Source organism: Porcisia hertigi, chromosome 22 (assembly GCF_017918235.1).
Source record: "Porcisia hertigi strain C119 chromosome 22, whole genome shotgun sequence".
NCBI lineage: Eukaryota > Euglenozoa > Kinetoplastea > Trypanosomatida > Trypanosomatidae > Porcisia > Porcisia hertigi.
This window is the reverse complement of record NC_090581.1, coordinates 353,553-370,074: the sequence shown is the minus strand read 5'-3', so window position 1 is coordinate 370,074 and position 16,522 is coordinate 353,553. Positions and strand designations below refer to the sequence as shown.

The window sequence follows — 16,522 nt, the reverse complement described above, 5'->3', positions numbered from 1 at the left end:
GTGATGATTGACCCCTGTATCCGTCACACACACACACACACACCTTTACAAAGACAAGAGCTGCCTTTTTCCCTGCTATTCTCTCTCTCTCCTCGCCCTCAGCCGCTGCGGTGGCGCTTTTTTTGTCAAGGGAACAGAAAAAAAAAAGCGACTTTACGCATGCGCATTACTGAAAATTAGGGCCAGAAAGAGACACACACACACGCACACACACACACACACACACGTGCACGCGTGGTGCGGGCTCCTCCTCCTGTGATATCTCACTCCTCGCGGCGAGCACGGCGAGCGCGGGTACTGCCCATGGCCACACTGCCGCCCTCTGCTGAGGAGGAAGCAGCAGCCTCGGCCTTCCGCTCTTTTGCGATCCTGCCAGCGCTACGTGTGAGCAGGAACAACACAATCGCCATGAAGGTGGACATAAACGCCAGGAGGTAGTAGTAGGGGTCCATGATGAATGTATAAATAAAGGGCCGATGGGAGGGGGGGTGGGGGGGAGGGGTGAGGTGAAGAGTAGTGGTGATGGTGCGGGTGGACTTAAATAGGTGTGCGCACCTGTATTGATATGTGCAACGGGTGAACAGTCTTGAGACGGGAGGGAGAGAGAGGGGGGCGGCTGCGTTGCCAAAGCTGTAGCTCGGATGAACTCAAACTGCACAAGGAGGGTCACATTTGGATGAGTGTGTAATATTATTATTCTCAAGAGAGGAAGAGGAAGAGAGAAGTGGGGGGGGGGGAGGAGACACGCGCAGACATGATGGCCTACCAAGTAAAATCAGGGTCCATGGGGGAGAGATTGGCGTACAACTGCGTCGTTAGGCGCCTGAAGCAGATGCATTCCTGACAGATGTCAATGACAGCCTAAAGGTGTACAGGCGGCGCGAAGCACGATGTACGTCAAGGTGCGCTAAAGGTGGACTATCCTCTTCTTGACGCCGTTCCTCGTGCGCACACAGATAGACATGCGCTTAACCCCTGCCTACCTGGCTCCTCTCCCTTCCCTTCCGATACACGCAATCACGTTAAACAAGAGTGTCCAACAGCGCATGGTCCGACTTTTTTTTGTGTGTGTGTGTGCCTATGGATATATGTATGTGTACATATATATATGTATATATACATACATATATATACGTTTCCTTTTTCGCTCACACTTCTGCCCTTTCCCGCTTTCTCCCCCCCCCCCCACGAGCAGGCCGTGTGTGTGTGTGTGTGTGTGTAGGTCCCTGCTCGAGCATGGCGCACTGTGTACCACCGGCCTTCGCGTCGTTGCTTACGACACCTCTTCTAACCAATCGTTCAGTATCGCCACCTCCACCAGCGCCTTCACACAGCGGTGGGACCAGTGATTGAAGGTCGTGGCCCACACCGGGAGACGCCGCATTTCTTTTTGCACCGACGGTACACTGGCGTTTATGAATTTCGCGAGCGCACACAGGGCGGCGGCGGCGGCTTGGTTCACGTCCGCTTCGGTCGGTGCGAAGACGTTCGGCCGAGACCCGCGGTGGCGCTGGCCTTTCGGCGAAGACGCCTTCGCAGCGGCGACGGCTGCATCTCTACTTCGCCGTTCAAGTGTAGCGTTGTCACAAAGGTCTTTCAAGAGAGGCTGCTCAGCATCAGCGGCAGTGTTGGCGATGGTGTCATCTGCGCCAACTGGCGCGGGCATTGCTGGATCAGCGACGGACGCCTTCGGGGAAGGCCAAGGAGGTGTTTGGGCAATCGGCGGTGCCGCTGAGGCCTGTGCAGCGTTGCCACCAACCGCTGAGAGTCCGGCCAGCCGGTGCACGGTCGCACTCTCGGATGACAGCGCTAAACATTCCGAAGACGACGACGTACATGACGCAGAGGAGCAGCACTGCCTGCCGCTACTACTACTGCTGCTGCTGCTGCTACTACTGCTGCTGCGGCATGAGCGAAGTGTAGCAGCATGCATACCACTTCTGGCGTCGAGATGCTGATGTTCTTGCGGCGGCATCTGAGAAGAGACGCTGCCCCACGAAACAGCGGAGAGAGAGCACGCCATCCTGTCGCCACCACTAGTTTGACTCTCCGGGTTTCCTAAAAACGTTCCATGCGCGATGCCATTCACAACACCGCCAGCGCCGACATGGGAGCACGGCAGCGGAGAAGTTGGGGGCGAGCTCCTGAGAGTCAACTGTAACCTGCCAGACGCAGCGACACTTAACGAATGCCTCAGCGATGACGGCGCAAAGCTTCTGGCAGACAAGGAGGCACGAATGCTGCCATGGCTCTCATCCAGCCCCCCTGTGTGGCCGGGGCCGCCAGCGCCGGTACACAATAGCGAAGCATCAGTTCGTGCCCTGGGTGGCAAGTAGGGGCTGCCGAGACGCGCGGCGTGTGTTAGCGAGAGCGACTCATATGGCGGCTGCTTGCGAGATCCGCTTAGCTCTCTATCAGAAATGCATGAAGCCGCGGATGGCCGGCGCAAAGCAGCAGCAGCGGAAGGCCAACCGCTGCGGTTCATTAAGCGACTCGATGACGGCACAGCGACGGTGGCGCTGGCGGTGACGGCTCTACTGCCAAAGCTGCTTGCTGGTGTTACCCCGGGAGTGTCTGCCGCTGTTGTCTGTAACAGTGAAGCCGGTGCCGGCAAGCCTGCCTCGGCTGTGGATGGCTGCTTCTCTGAAGGCGGCTTTTCCAGTCCCCTGTTTCTGAGCTGCTTCTCCGCGTCAGCAGACGAGACAGCGGACAACGACACGGATGCCTGCTGCACCTTCTTCCACTGCGCAGCCACGCGTCGTCGCTCCTCCCTGCGCTCCTGCCGCTCTGTCCACGCCACGTAGAGAAGGTAGCGCGCCACGAGATGGCGTGCTGGGTGGTGAACGCTGCACAGTATACGTTGCGCAATGCGGGTAGTGCTGTACAGCGTCTTCTCGGTCCACGGGCGGTACACCTTGATTAGGTGACACAACTCCAAGTGAAGAAGCGCCTCCATCACCATCCCTGCCGTCGCCACCCACGTCGGTGGGAGTTCCACAGAGATGACATGTGACGGCGGCGAGGACACCGTGGTGGTGGCCCCGCAGCGGCTACGGTCGAGTACGCCAGATGTGACGGGTGCGGCTGCTGCTAGACCGCTGCGCACCGCGACGTCGGTATACCGCGGCCCCCCCGCATCACCCGCAGCGTCAGAGGTGAGGCGTACGTTAACATGGGTGGGTAGAGGAGCCGGACCGTCGCTGATGGCGGCGGCCACCGATGCTGGGGTCGAATAGCGAGTCCCAGCCAGCAGAGGATGGGAGATGATAGGAACGGACATGATAACCGGCTGGTTCGGGCTCCCGGAAGCCCCGGCCCATCGACCAGCCGCATGAGCGCCGTCTGCAGCCGGCTCGCCAGACCCATGCGCCTCTGCACCAGCGATTCCCGACACGGGGAGGGCCGTTGTACCTTTGACGGGGGCATGGCGAGTGCGGACGCCATTGCGGCTGGTTGTGGCGCTTCTCTGCGCAGCAGGTACATCGATGCCAGTCGGACTCGCCGCTGGTACCGCCAGCTCTGCGACGCCTCGCTCCAGTGCATCCGCGTAAACCTCCGCCAACGTTGTGGTGGTGCCAAAGGCGATGTTGAACACAATGTCGGCCACGGTTCGAACGCCGTCCACAAGCCGGAAGACGTCGTGAACTGCCATATCCATCCATTCCACCATGGCGGGGTCATATGCCACGATGGGGACGCCCACATAATCGAGGTGGAGGACGCGCGCCGGCTGCAGGGGCGTCATGCGGCGCACATGGAAGCTCAGCCGGTTTGAGAGGTGCACAACACTCGTGTCGCCGCGCTGCTGCTGCCCGGTTGCCGATGCAAAGAAGGTGGGGGGTGCGCGCAGCGGTAGGGCTTTGACACTCATTCCCAGGGCAGGCGCACCCTCTGGTTGTCGTGGCATCGGTCTCAAGGCGGCGCTGAGAAGCGTTGGTGACGCTGTCAGTGGTGTATGTCGACTCCCGACAGGACTGTCATTCTGCCCACCTCGCTCACGGTCTTGGTCGCCGGCGGGTGTCTCACTGGTGGAGCTGAGGCAGCGAAAAAGCTCCTCAACCAACTCACTCAGCGGTGTCCACTGCGGTGCCGTTGGTGGGGTGATGAAGGCGTTCAAGATGTGCATACTTGACACAGCAGGAGCCGAGCCACCCGTACTCGCTGCACCCATTGTTGAAGCCGGCATGTAGTAGGGAGAAAAGAGACTGGGCGTCGTGGCGGCAGCGGCCCCTGCCGCTGTGGAGGGCTGCTGCTGTGGGCGATGCACGGCCCCGCTGAGAGGGAGAGGTGGAGACGAGGCAGGTGCCCCAACGGGGCTGAACGACGAGAAGGTGACGCTGTTGTTGGCACCCGGGCACGTAAAGTCCTCTACTGTCTGCGACCGAACAAAACAAGGATGAAAGGCGGCAGCGGTCTCACTCATTGCACGGCTGCGCAACGGCAGCGACGACGGCGGCGTTGGGGCGACGTCTACTGCTTCCACATCAGTAAGGCGCCTTGGAAAGGAACGGACGCCGGCGACAGTGCTGCCAGCATCCGCTGAGAGGATCGCTGCCGACCCAGCGCTCGAGTGACTGCGGACTCCCATTGGTGGAAAAAATGAGCTGCTGAAGCGTGGCGAGGATGTATGCGCCACGTTGTTTGCTGATGTGGTTTCGGTGGAGACCGACAAACTGCCACCCTTCATTTGGAACCCCGGCAGAGAGGGCCGCCCGTCGTCGCCATCACAAGCGTCATGAGAGCCACCTGCATCGCCCTTACGTCCCTGCGAGGTACAGCCGCCAACCACGCTAGTCTCGACAGCATCGGGGCTTCCGTGAGCGTTGGCCTTCGCATTCATCGATGACGTGTTGAGTTGCTGCCGTGGCGTAGACAATGCTGACATGCAGTCTGCCAGCTCTGCCTGGGGGTTATGGGGTTCAAGAGTGTCGGTTGCTACCGCTGGTGGTGGGGGTGGTGTCACCACAGTAGCCACGGTGTCGCTGTAGTCCATGAACGGTACTTGGTCCGAGCTGGGATACGCTTGTGCTCCAGAGGGGTGGTTGAGCGCGGAGCTGCCCATCACGGCCGTTGTCGTCGCTGTCGCCGATGATAGCACCGTCGCGTTGGCCTGCTCGGCGGTGTGGTGACCAACCACCGTGTTTGGTTTCAGGGGAGCTCCGAAGAGGCGCGCTTGAGCTTTTGTGCCGCGTGACTGCCTTGAGCCTTCTTCAAAATCCTCGGACGACTCTTCGGCGAGCGCGCTGGTTGTGAAAGAGGCCACCAGCGCTGGCGCTGCCACGCGCGATGATCCTGTTCCAGGAGGGGGAAGAGAGGGTCTGGATGGGGTCAGCGCGGGATTTGACGTCTGCGGCGATGCCGAGGCGAAGGAGCGCAGCCCCCGAAGCATGTACGCATACTTTAGTTCCGCTTCGCGCAGCTCCTCGGCGATATGGGCGAGCACCACACTGTACGGGTGTACTAGTTGATGCAGTAGTCCGTCGCCGATCGTTATGCGCCTGTGATCGACCCGGAAGACAAAGCAGAGGGAGTAGCGCAGCGTTTTGCGTTGATAATGCTCACCAGGGATGTCCTCTGGGTAGTAGAGAAAGAGCAGCCCCGATTCGGCGGGGTACAGCCAAAGCACCCTGCGGCAAAACTCGGATCGCGGGACGAAGACGTCAATGTAGGCACCCATCCTATTGTTGTCAACCGCGGTTGTTGTCGCTGCCGCGGTGGCAGCGAGAGCGCGTGGCGGCCATATCTGGGAAGAGGACGGCAGAAGGTGTGTGGAGTGGCGACTAGTATGCTGCTGCCGCTGCTGCTGCTGGCCTTCCGCTGCCGCACCCCTCTCGGAAGCCGCTCCTGGTACGGCTGCACCGCCATTTCGCCCAGAGCAGGGAGGTGTGACAGTAGTGGGCGGCATCCTAAGGGGAGTGGGGATCGACGAGGAGTTGCTCGAGGAGTACACACCAACTGTTCCTACCGCGGTGACCGGTGTTCCTAGCTCCCCCGTGAGGGCGGCTCCACCATCCATGATCTCCCCCCCTTCCAGCGCACGCGCCGCCTCGCTGTGGAAGTCGCAGTGGTGTCCAAAATCGGGGTGTGTCGATTCAACACCATTTTCGTTAGGATTGGTGGCTTGGGCCAACGCGTCGCGGCCACCTGTCGCCCTAGACGCTGCCGACACAAACGAGCCCGTCGCCAGCGAGACGTTCGGCAGCGTCTGCAGTGATTCGGTCGCACACGTTTGTAAAAGTACGGGAAACGCGGCGCTGCTCTCGGCGGCAAAGGGGTTGGTACCACTAAAACTCATCGCATAGGCCCGTGCCTCGTCAGGTGCTGTGGGGTCGCTGCTCAACCTGAGGAGGCGAGGCTGCACCAGTAGAGAGGAGGACCCGCTGCGCACGCGATCATCGGTCACCTCACCACCTAACACTGCTGCTGGCACATGAGCAACCGTACCAGAGGTTTTGGCAGGGGATTGGGAGGACTGCGGCTGTTGACTGGGCAAGGATGTACAAGAGCTGCGCTGTAGCGACGGCGGCTTCAAGGATGGTGAAACATCAGCTAAGGTGGTCAGTGTAGGCATTTCGAGAGACATCGAGGCTGGTGGGGGGGTTGACGGCGGTGTTCGCAGGCGCGAGAGGGAAAAAGAACCGGGAATCAGCCCACCATCACCACCGCCGCAATCCATTTCAAGCGAGGGTGGTGCACGCACGCTCTGTATTGGCATAGCAACAGCTCCTTCCCCCATCATGGGCATCGCTGTGACACTGCCGGCACAGAGATCTGCCGAGATTTTTTGTCGGACGGGAGGCGTCGACGACGACGACGGCGGCGGCGGCGGTGATTGTGTTCCACACCGGTTCATCATTGACACTGGCGCTGTAGGATAAGCGGCAGCCACAGTTGAGGACGAGGCAAGCGTCCCCGGGGATTGTAAGAACGATCGGATCGCTTCTGGTGGGCTGGCCGGTGCACAGCTATGTATGTACGGACCCTTCACAACGTCCAACGCGAATAGAAGCACACATTCCAGATGGAAAAGTGTGTCGAAGCCCGTGGGGGTGCTGTCTGACATTCTCGTGGTGGCGCTGGTGTGGTGCACTCTACTCGTGGGGTGGCTGTATGACATTTTCCTTCAATGACGTCGGCATGCGTGTATGTGCCTGCACGGCTAACTTAGATTCAGGACTGAATAGATCTTTTCCACACGAGAAAATGAGAGTGGGTAGGATGAACGATATGCATGTGTGTGTGTGTGTGTGTGTGTGTGCGTGACAGGAATAGAAGGGAACCCCCCCGCGCGCGCGTACCCACACCCACAGGAGAGTCGTGAAGCGGTGAAGAGGCTGATAGAAAAGACAAGAACGAGCTCTTACAGCGGCGACCAGGGTTTCGGAGTAGACGAGTAATCAGGCAGAAAAAGATCGTGTGGAAGCGGATTGTGCAGATATAACGGCACGGACAGGCGTGCAGAAATGAGCTGTTCTTTCCAAATACAGAGGAGGAAGAGGATGAGTGTCTCTTCACTATGTCTCAGGCAACACGCCAGGATACGACTTCCCCTCTCATCTCTCTTTGCGGTTTGGTATCGACTCATCGCATGATGCGAGTCTGATGTGTACGTACGCAAAGCCGCACCGTCCCCCCCCCCCCCCGATAATAGAAGCACCGCTTCTGTCTCAAAGTCTGGACACCACCCACCCACTGCACATGGCGTGTTGTGAAGCCCGTCCCAGTATAAAATTGGTGTCCGGGTGCTCTGCACCCCGCCTCCTCAGGGGTACCCCAAGGCTCTCTCACCAAGAAGCGGTGAAGGAGCGGCGAGGTGGGACCCAGTCACCCCGGCACGCTGCCTATCATATCGATCCCACAACGGAGTGCACTGTCGCAGCCCGCTCCGACGGCATGGCACGCGGGGCCTCAACGCCGGAGATCGGAGGCGATCAAACGCCCTGACTTTCCAAGGTCGTCGGTGTCGCACTCCAGTGACTACCAAGCGGGAAAAAAAGCTTGGTGGTTCAGCATTGTCAGGCAGGGCCGGCAGGGCGCTTGGCCCCCTCCCTCCCCCCAATCGCCCCGGGATATCGAATTTCAATGTAAAAAGATTGCGTCTCGAAATGACTCACTGTGGAGTCAGTGGGATTTGATTGTGTGACTCGGGGCGTGTGCCCTCATCTCTGTCATCGAGTGCTTCACCAGCCCACCCGGTGGGGCCTACGAGATACTGCGTACTTTGCACACATGCACATGTGCGGTTGATGGTGGTGGCCTCTTCGCACTGTCGTTGATTATTACGCTTGAACTTATCAGCACAGTACGCCTCTCTTGCATTTGGGGGAGGAGGAGGAGGGGGGGGCGTGTCGGAATGGCTTTGCTTGCATGACGCCGGTGTCGGGGCGCATCGGTGCCATGGGTCCGCAGCAAGATGGGATATCTCACATCGAGTTCTGCTTTGAGGCCCTCACGCCCATCGACTGGCTTGTGAGTGTATCAAGCAGAAGAAGCTCACGTAGAAAAGAATGTGCCTGCCCTAAAAGGGCTCGCAAATCGTCGCTGTGGTTCGTAGCGATTTGATGTAGTCGTCAGTCTGACCGCAAGTGGCCTCGACACAGGACAGGCCCAGGCTCGCCCGCCGACACTCAGCGTCCCCCACAGCCACTGTACCAAGGGCCAGGACGCTCCAAGCGTTGGGCACCACCCCCCCCACTTCCTACCCCCCCCCTTACTCTGAGGTAGCTGGGGTCAAGAAAGGTGGGGGAGAGGGGGGGGGTAATGAGAAGCAGCATCTCAAGAAAAAAAGATAGTGATGAAATGGGGTGATGCTCAAAACAAATTTACAGGGCATCCCCCCCAAAAAAAACGAAAAAAAAAAGGGGCAGGGAGGTGTTGCGAGGTGGTGCGAATGAGCGCCTCAGTGAAGGCAGAGACCATTTGTGTGTGTGTGTGTGTGTGGTGTTGTGTGTGTGGTGTTGTGTTCAGTGGGCGGAGGGGTACGTGCGTGCGTGCCTACTGTACATTACCGTTGCCTTTAACATCAATGAGTGTGGAAGGGGGGGGAGGGGGCACGGCGTGCTGTAATGACGGTGGTGACAAGGGAGGGGGGGGGCAACAAAAACGAGAGGCTGGGGCCCTCTCTTTGTGCGGAGAACCATACGTCACTTCCTTACACCATCACCGAGGGTGTGCCACTCGGAAGATGTGAAAGGCCAGCAGGAAGAAGCATGAAACGCAGACGCTATTCGGCTCAGACAGAAAGTTTTTTTTTTGTGGGTGTATAAGTTGGGAGGGAAGGGGGGAAGGGGAGGGGGGAGAGCGATGTCGGGGGAGAAACAGTATACATTACACGCACCATCCATACAAAAGAGGATACCACAGCAGTGAGACCAGAAAGAGGAAAAAAAAAACAGAAACAACCAAAAAAAAAATTGGGTAAAAACCTGCCGTGAATTGTTGAGTTTGATCCGGGCGATCCGCGCAATATGAGACAGACAACACCAAAATAACGGCGGGAGAAAAATTGTGCTTTTGTCTGTTTGTGAAGGAGGAGGAGGGGGGAGTGGAGGGAAGGGAAGGGAAGGGAGGGAGGGAGGGGGAGGGAGGGGGAGGAAAAACAAGCATCGCTGTAGCGACCTGCAACGAGAGCAGAAAACAGAATCAGCAGCAGCAGCGATGGCGGTGATAAGACGATTCCGGTCCATCAGCAGTAGAAAAGAAAGTGTGGGATGGCGTGAGGGGAAAAAAAAAGATATGCTTCGCGTCACGTGTGCACCACTAGTAATAACAGCAGCAGTAAAAAAAAATGCATGATGCAGTCAAGGACACGCAAACGGTCGGGAGAGACCAACCACTAGAGAGAGAGGAGACAGGGCAAAAAAAACAAAAAAAAAAAAAACAAGGCCGTTACAAAAATATAAGGCTTGGTAGAGGGAAAGCGAAGCAAGAACAGAACCACAGAGGCAAAGGCAAGCGAGCAGGCGAGGTTTTGTGTGTGTGTGTGTGTGTGTGTGTGTGTGACTGCCTCTCTCTTTCCTTGCTTCAGACCTTTCCAACTGCTGCCAAAAACTCTTCCGTCTTCACTGTAGTGCACCCTCTAATCTGCGATGAGAGAAGCGTACATCAGCCCCCGAGATATGGGAAGCGACATGGCACATGCGCAGTGAAGCGTCGACTGTAAAGGTAAGCTAATTCGCTCAGATCGTACACATCTTTTTTTTCTCCTTCGTCTGCCACTTCACCGCCGAGGTGCACGGCTCCCTTCACGCAGTGTTCACCCAAGCTCCTCTACATCCTTGTCAACGTCAGCGTTGGCGGACGTGTGCGGATCCCGCGGATTACTTTTGTGGATCTCTTCGGGACTCCGGCCACCGATGCAGGCGGCGGCAAGTTGCTGTTGCACGTTGCGTAGTCGCGTTTTGCGGTCTTGCACGTGCTCCAGGAGCTCGGAGTTCAGTCGTCGTGCCTCGAACCGCTGCTTGACCAGTCGCATCTTCTCGTGGTGCACCTTCTCCAGCCAGTCGGTGGGGTCTTCTCCAAGCCCCTTCTCCAAGAGCACACAAAGCTCTGGCTCCCGTTCTCTCAGCTCCAGGAGTCGTCGCTCGAGATGATGGTAGTGCGTCTGTAGCTCATCCAGCTCGGTCTGGACTTCTAGATACTTGCTCGACATGGCCTCCCGCTGCCGGAGCAGCTCCTCAGCGGCCTCTCGAGCCGCTATAAGCTCCTCCTCTTGCGCCTTCCGCGCGGCCTCCGCGCGCTGCACCGACTGCCGACAGAGATCTGCCATAGCTGTCTCTTCATCCAAGGCGTGCCGCAGCGTGTTCATCATTGTTTGCTGCTGCCTAATCCGTGATTCGTAGTCACGAGTGATGGTACTGATCTCCTGCATTAGCTGTGCATTCGCCTGTCTCAAACATGTTTCGGCTTGCTGCTGAGTTCGGTCATTGCGAGTCGCCTGCTGCGGAACAGCCTGCTTCTCCAACTCCATTTGTCCCACCTGCACCCGCAGGACTCCGAGCTCAACACGGTACTCCCCACGCTGGTTTTCGAGGGTCGGCTTTGCCTCCATCGCGTCTTGAGCTTCTTGGACTTTGCTTGTCAGCGCGGGGTAGGTGCGGCGCCGGAGCGATGTGTCACGACGAGCGATATCACCTTCGACAGTCCCAGTTGCAGCAGGACTGCTCAAGGCACTGGCAGGCGTACCGGGAAAGAGCAGGTTTTGGACCTCAATGGCAATTTTCTCTGCTTCGGTGCACCGCCCCTGCCACATGCTCAGCTGATCCTGCAATTGTGCCACTTTGGTGATGAGCGAGTTGCGGCCGGTCTCGAGCTCAATGTTCACGTCTTCCAGTGCGCTGACCTTTCGCTCCAACCGCATCCGGTCCACCTCCGCAACGTGTAGCACGTTGCTGTCGCGTTGGTGCTGTGCTACTTCCTCCGCGTACTCCTCCTCCTGTGCCTTGGCCCTCTGCATGTAGTACTGCAACAACTCATGGAGAGACTTGTGTGCATCCTCAACCTCAGCGAGCTTCGCTGAAACGCCCGCTGTTGTGATCTGGCACAGTCGCAGCTTCTGTGAGAGAAGTCTGGCAATATCATCCGTGTACTCTTGCTCCACCGTGGCGCGCATCCTCGACTCATCGCACTGGCATTCGTACACAAGCTGCATGTGCAACAGTCTCGCGCTAAAGCTCGCTTCGTGTGCGGCCCCTGCCGTGTGGGAACTCGTGGTAGAAGGATCGTGGTAGAGCGGCCTCGCTGCCACTGTGAATGTGTTTTGGCAGCCTGTGTCGTTGTCGATGCGTGGGGTCGAGGAGAAGTTCGAAGCGTTCCCGGTGGGGATACTGGCTGAGCCGGGCATCCCCTGTGAACCTCGGCGGGAGTCCGCCATGTCACGCAAGTGGAGCAGCTGCACCATGCACTGACACTGTATCTCCTGCACGTATCTAAAGTACCGCATACGCAAATAGTAGCGCTCGGACGTTTCCGTCTCCTCCAGCAAGAGTTGCTCCAGCTCGCCGATGTCAGAATCGCGCTGTACGAGGGAGCGCTTCAGCGCCGATCGCTCCTGCTCGACCTGCGCTAATCGGAGCAGTAGCTGGACGTTACGTTGCTTTTCCTCCAAGTAATCGCTGCGCACCTGCTCCAGGTGCGCTGCGGCTATGGCACTGGCTGCACTTGTCGCCTCCAGAGCATCCTCGACCGCGCGCGTCTTGGCAAGCTCACTTGTGCTGTGAGACTTGATAGCACTGAGCTCACACTGTGCCGTCTCCAGCAAGCTCATCGTGCTTTGCATGCGCTCGTGCATCAAATCCAGTTGTCGCTTGCTCTCCTCGTAGCGAGCTCGGTACTCATCCAGCTCCATTGAGATCGTTTTGGCGGCGTCCACAGCTTCCTGCCTCGCATGCTCGGCGGCTGAGAGATCTTGTGTCACTTTCTGCAACTTCGTCTTTGCCTGTTTGAGCTCCTCCTGAAGCCTTTTCTGCTCTGCCTTCACGTCTGCTGTGGAGGCCACGGGCTGGACGCCACTGCCAGCGCTCAGCGTTTTCGTGCTCGGGGTTGTGGTGGTGATGACGAGAGCTCGGTAGCGGTTCGCCCAGTCCGTCACCTCTGCCTCCCTCCCCGAAAGCGCTTCATGGAGCTTCATGACCTCCGCACGCTGCTGGGCCAGTTCGTCGCGAAGTGTACCCGTGCTCGTCAGCATGCGCTCTTGCAACGTTTGTGCCTTTCCACGGAGCTGCGCATTCTCTGCCTCGAGATCCTTGACACGTTTTCGCAGCGACCGCAGAACTGTCGTGTCGGCAGCAGAGATCACTTTCACCTTCAGCGCATCGTTCTCCGCCAGCAGCGCCTCTCGCTCCTGTCTCAAAGAGTTGATTTTCTCCAGGTGCACCTCCGCGGCCTTGCCGCTCTCGAGCTCCAAAGTGAGTCCCACAATTTGGCGACGCAGTTCGGCGATGAGTTGCTGGAAGTGGCAGTCCTCGTTCACCGTCGCGATGTTCACAACTTTCTTCGCCACACCCGCAAACCGCAGTGTATTCAAGGTCTGCTGGTAGCAATACGCACTTGGGGAAACGGTGGCGAGCATTATGGTTTTGCTGTTGCCACCGAGACTGTCGGAGAGCAGCCAAGTCAGCACGCTGTCTCGATAGGCAGGGATGACGTTCTTTCCTGCTTGCTTCTCTGACAGCTGCTGGATGACGCGGCCAAGGGTAGAAAGAGAGAGGTTGATGTTCTTGGCCTCCTCAAAGCGGTCACCCGAGACGCCAGACTGTGAGACACGCTCGCTACCAGCCAGGTCGACCATGTTGACTTTGCATGTTCGCGTGCGTGTCACGACATTGCTGGTGTGTTCGTCGGTGTCGGCCATTACCTTCGTAATGTGTAGCTGCAAGATGGCGTGGCTACGGCTGCTGTGCTCATTCATGCTCGTTCCCGCTGTCGCACGATCACGCAAGCCGCTGATGAGGTACTTGAGCACGCCATCTGCATCGCGTACCTTGACATGTGAGAGGCCCTCCACGTACGGGCCCTGGGAGGGGTGCTGCCGTATTCGCAGCGATCCACCCACCGATGCAGGTGCGCCAACAGTGCTGCTGTTGCTACTCGGCGTCCCAAGCGAGGAAACGGTAAGCAGGTCGCGCACCTTCTCGCAGTAGATCTCCAACAAACTCAGCTCAACAGAATGGGTGACGCCCTCGTCCATCTCGCGCTCCTCTCGCATCAGGCGGAATAAGTCGGAGCAGAGGCGTGGCATGATGCCCTGCTCCACCGTCACCACCGATGTGAGGTTGCCGCGCTGCCTCGCCGGAATGCTGTGGCTCAGCTTGCCGCTGCTTAACACAGCCGCACTCGAGACGACAGAAAACGCGTCGGTTGGACCGATGATGCTATAGCTTTTGCCGCTGCCAGTCTGGCCGTACGCAAGAAGGCAGGTGTTGAAGCCGGACATAGCCGCCTCGCACATGCGAGGCCCAATAAAGTCGTACACTCGTTGCTGGTCGTCGTAGGTCGGGGCAGGCGCGAAGCATGGAAGGTGTTTGGCGACAGCAGCGTATTGGGATAGGAGGTTGTGCTGTGCCTTGGTTGGACGAGCCGCACTCGATACTATGGTCTTTCGCCGACTTTCACTGCCAACGCCAATGTCATCACCCACCACCGCGTCAAGCATAGACAGCGGGGGGAAGGGCAGCACCGCCGGTGACACACTCCAGAAGATTTTGTCGAAAGAGTACGAGTGCTGCAATGAATCGATGTTGCCTGCAGTGTTGAACCCCATGCCCTTGCCTGCACCAGTCAGACAACTGGTGTTGCACACCAGCCCCGGCGTCACTGAGGCGTTTGACACACCGCTGTCGTTGCTATTGGCGCACCCAGGCACACCGCCGGCAGCGGGGCCACAGGCTGTGGAGCTTGGGATGAGCGACGGAATGTCGAAGACACTGATAGTGGTATTATCTGGGACGACAATAGTACAGCAAGCAGCATCTTCCTTCCCTGTGAAGGGCCGCACACGCACGGCGACCAGCATCGACGAGCATTCGGTGGCCATGTCGGAGTTCTTTTTTTTCCAGTTTTTTCTGGAAATTGACTGTTTGTGTGTGTGTGTGTGTGTGTGTGTGTGTGGAGGGGGGGGAAGGGGAAGAAAAAGGAATAAGGAGGAGTGGAGTGCGCAGGCGCGCGAGGTATCACACAGTCTCGCCCACGAGCCTGTTGTGCATTCACCTCGACAGAAAGACAAATACGAGGGCGTCGCGGGGCGTCAAAGGGATGCGAGCCAGAGGAGGAATAGGAGGAGTGGGTTTTGGTGGTGGTGGTGGTGGTGGTGGGCGGGACTTCAATTTTTTTTTCTGTCTTGTCTTCTGGCGCCATACCCCACCACCACCGCCTTCTGTATAAATATATAAACAAGCTCATTGCACAGATATCTGAAGTCACATTTAAACATGAGGAGAGGGGCCATCAGTTGCCCTGAGCTCATTATGCGTTTTTTTTTCGTGGTAGTTGAGAAGCGCGGAGGTGAGGGTGGGCAGCAAAGCTTCCGGTGCAACCCCTTGCTCGCTCTCGCTCTCTCTCTTCTCCCTACCCCACCCCCCCCCCTCCTGGAGAGAGAAGTGTTGGAGGACATATGTGGTGCATCATCCGCGCCGCGCTCACTTGGCCAGCAGAGGAAGGGCAAAGAGGGATGCTACGTTAGAGTGATTGTGCAGATACACATCTGGAGAACCAGCGTTCTTGACCCTATAAGCAGGGAGGCAGGCTGGCGCAATCGACGACGACGTTGATACCGCAAAAAGCCGTAGCTCCCCCCTCCCCCCCCCCCGCTGGCCAAGAGGAGGAGAAGGGGGAGGGGGGGGGGGAGCTGCGGCTATCAATCACAGACCTCCATCAGAGGAACGTGTGTGTTCGTACCGATAGAAGTTGGGCAGGGGGAGTGAGGTGAAGAAAAGTGAAAAAGTGAAGAAAAGCTTTAAAACTACAAACCAAAAGAGTAGAGAAAAAAATATATATATATAAAGAAAATAAATTAAAATTAACAAAATAAAAACAGAATTCGGGGAGATGAATGGGAGGAAGTGGAGTGGTGTGTTGCCTACGGCCCACTAAAAAAAAAATTTTTTTTAAAGGTGGCCACCCCCCCCCAAAAAAAAAGTACGTAACTCACATGCATGCGGTGTGCAAGTAGGTGCGGTGCATATCAAAGAGAGAGAGAGAGAGAGCGGGGGTAAGAGAAGATGCCCCCGCCCCCCCCCGCCCCGCCCCGCCCCGCCCTCTCTCTCTCACTGTGTGTACGCTCACTGTGTATTTTTCAAAATAATCCCACTTTAAAAAAAAAGACACACACACACACACACAACAGCATACACATACACGTAAACAACAAAAAGAAGCATCTGATACGATGAAGAGAGTCTTGGGCGGGAAGGCATGCAGGGGGATGGCGGGGGAAAAAAAGAAGGCGTGTGAGGAGGGGGAGGAGAGAGGGTCAAAGAAACACGCACGCAAATAAATATCAACGTCAGTAAGTTAAGAGGGGGGAGAGAAAAAAAAAAAAAGAAAGCGCGCGAAAAAAAACCATAAATGCCCACCACCCCCTCTTCAAAAAGGGAAGGCAAATAAAAGTCAAAGCACGGGCATACATACACGTTTTAGAGGGGGAGGGACGGGAGAGGGAAGGGGGACATCGACGGATGGGCTGGGTCCTCAGGTGACGAGAGCACCCTAGTCGACAAGAGCAAGCATAGCAACATCAAGACAGCGAATAGGAGGAAAGCCTGTGTGTCATACACACAAGAAAGAGTGAGAAGAGAGGAGGAGGAGGAGGGGGGAGGGGGGGGATGGGAGCACACTAGACGAAAAGCCAGTAAAGCGCGTGCATAAAACCTGTAGAGAAGTCCATAGAGGACTCTCGTCCAATACCTCGAAACACACACACGAAAAAAAAAACGCGCAAGCAAAATCACATCCAGATCAGCGTGCGTGCATGCGTGGATGTTAAACTGCATTCACAATATGCAGACCGCGTGGCGTGGTGGTCATG

The 16,522-nt window shown here is 57.4% G+C and overlaps 3 protein-coding genes across 3 annotated transcripts; all 3 read right to left on the bottom strand.

The window, feature by feature from the left end:
* Positions 1-263: 263 nt before the first annotated feature.
* On the bottom strand, positions 264-452 carry JKF63_04418 (uncharacterized protein; the record flags this gene model as incomplete). Its single annotated transcript, XM_067900403.1, has 1 exon — positions 264-452. One exon carries the CDS (start codon positions 450-452, stop codon positions 264-266), a length of 189 nt encoding a protein of 62 aa, XP_067757232.1.
* A 527-nt stretch (positions 453-979) lies between these two features.
* JKF63_04417 (uncharacterized protein) lies at positions 980-6,295 on the bottom strand (the record flags this gene model as incomplete). The annotated part of the gene is made up of 1 exon (XM_067900402.1): positions 980-6,295. The coding sequence occupies one exon, from the start codon at positions 6,293-6,295 to the stop codon at positions 1,274-1,276; it is 5,022 nt and encodes a 1,673-aa protein (XP_067757231.1). The 3' UTR covers positions 980-1,273.
* Positions 6,296-10,255: 3,960 nt separating this feature from the next.
* Positions 10,256-14,533, bottom strand: JKF63_04416 (uncharacterized protein; the record flags this gene model as incomplete). Its single annotated transcript, XM_067900401.1, has 1 exon — positions 10,256-14,533. One exon carries the CDS (start codon positions 14,531-14,533, stop codon positions 10,256-10,258), a length of 4,278 nt encoding a protein of 1,425 aa, XP_067757230.1.
* Between the last annotated feature and the right edge of the window lie 1,989 nt (positions 14,534-16,522).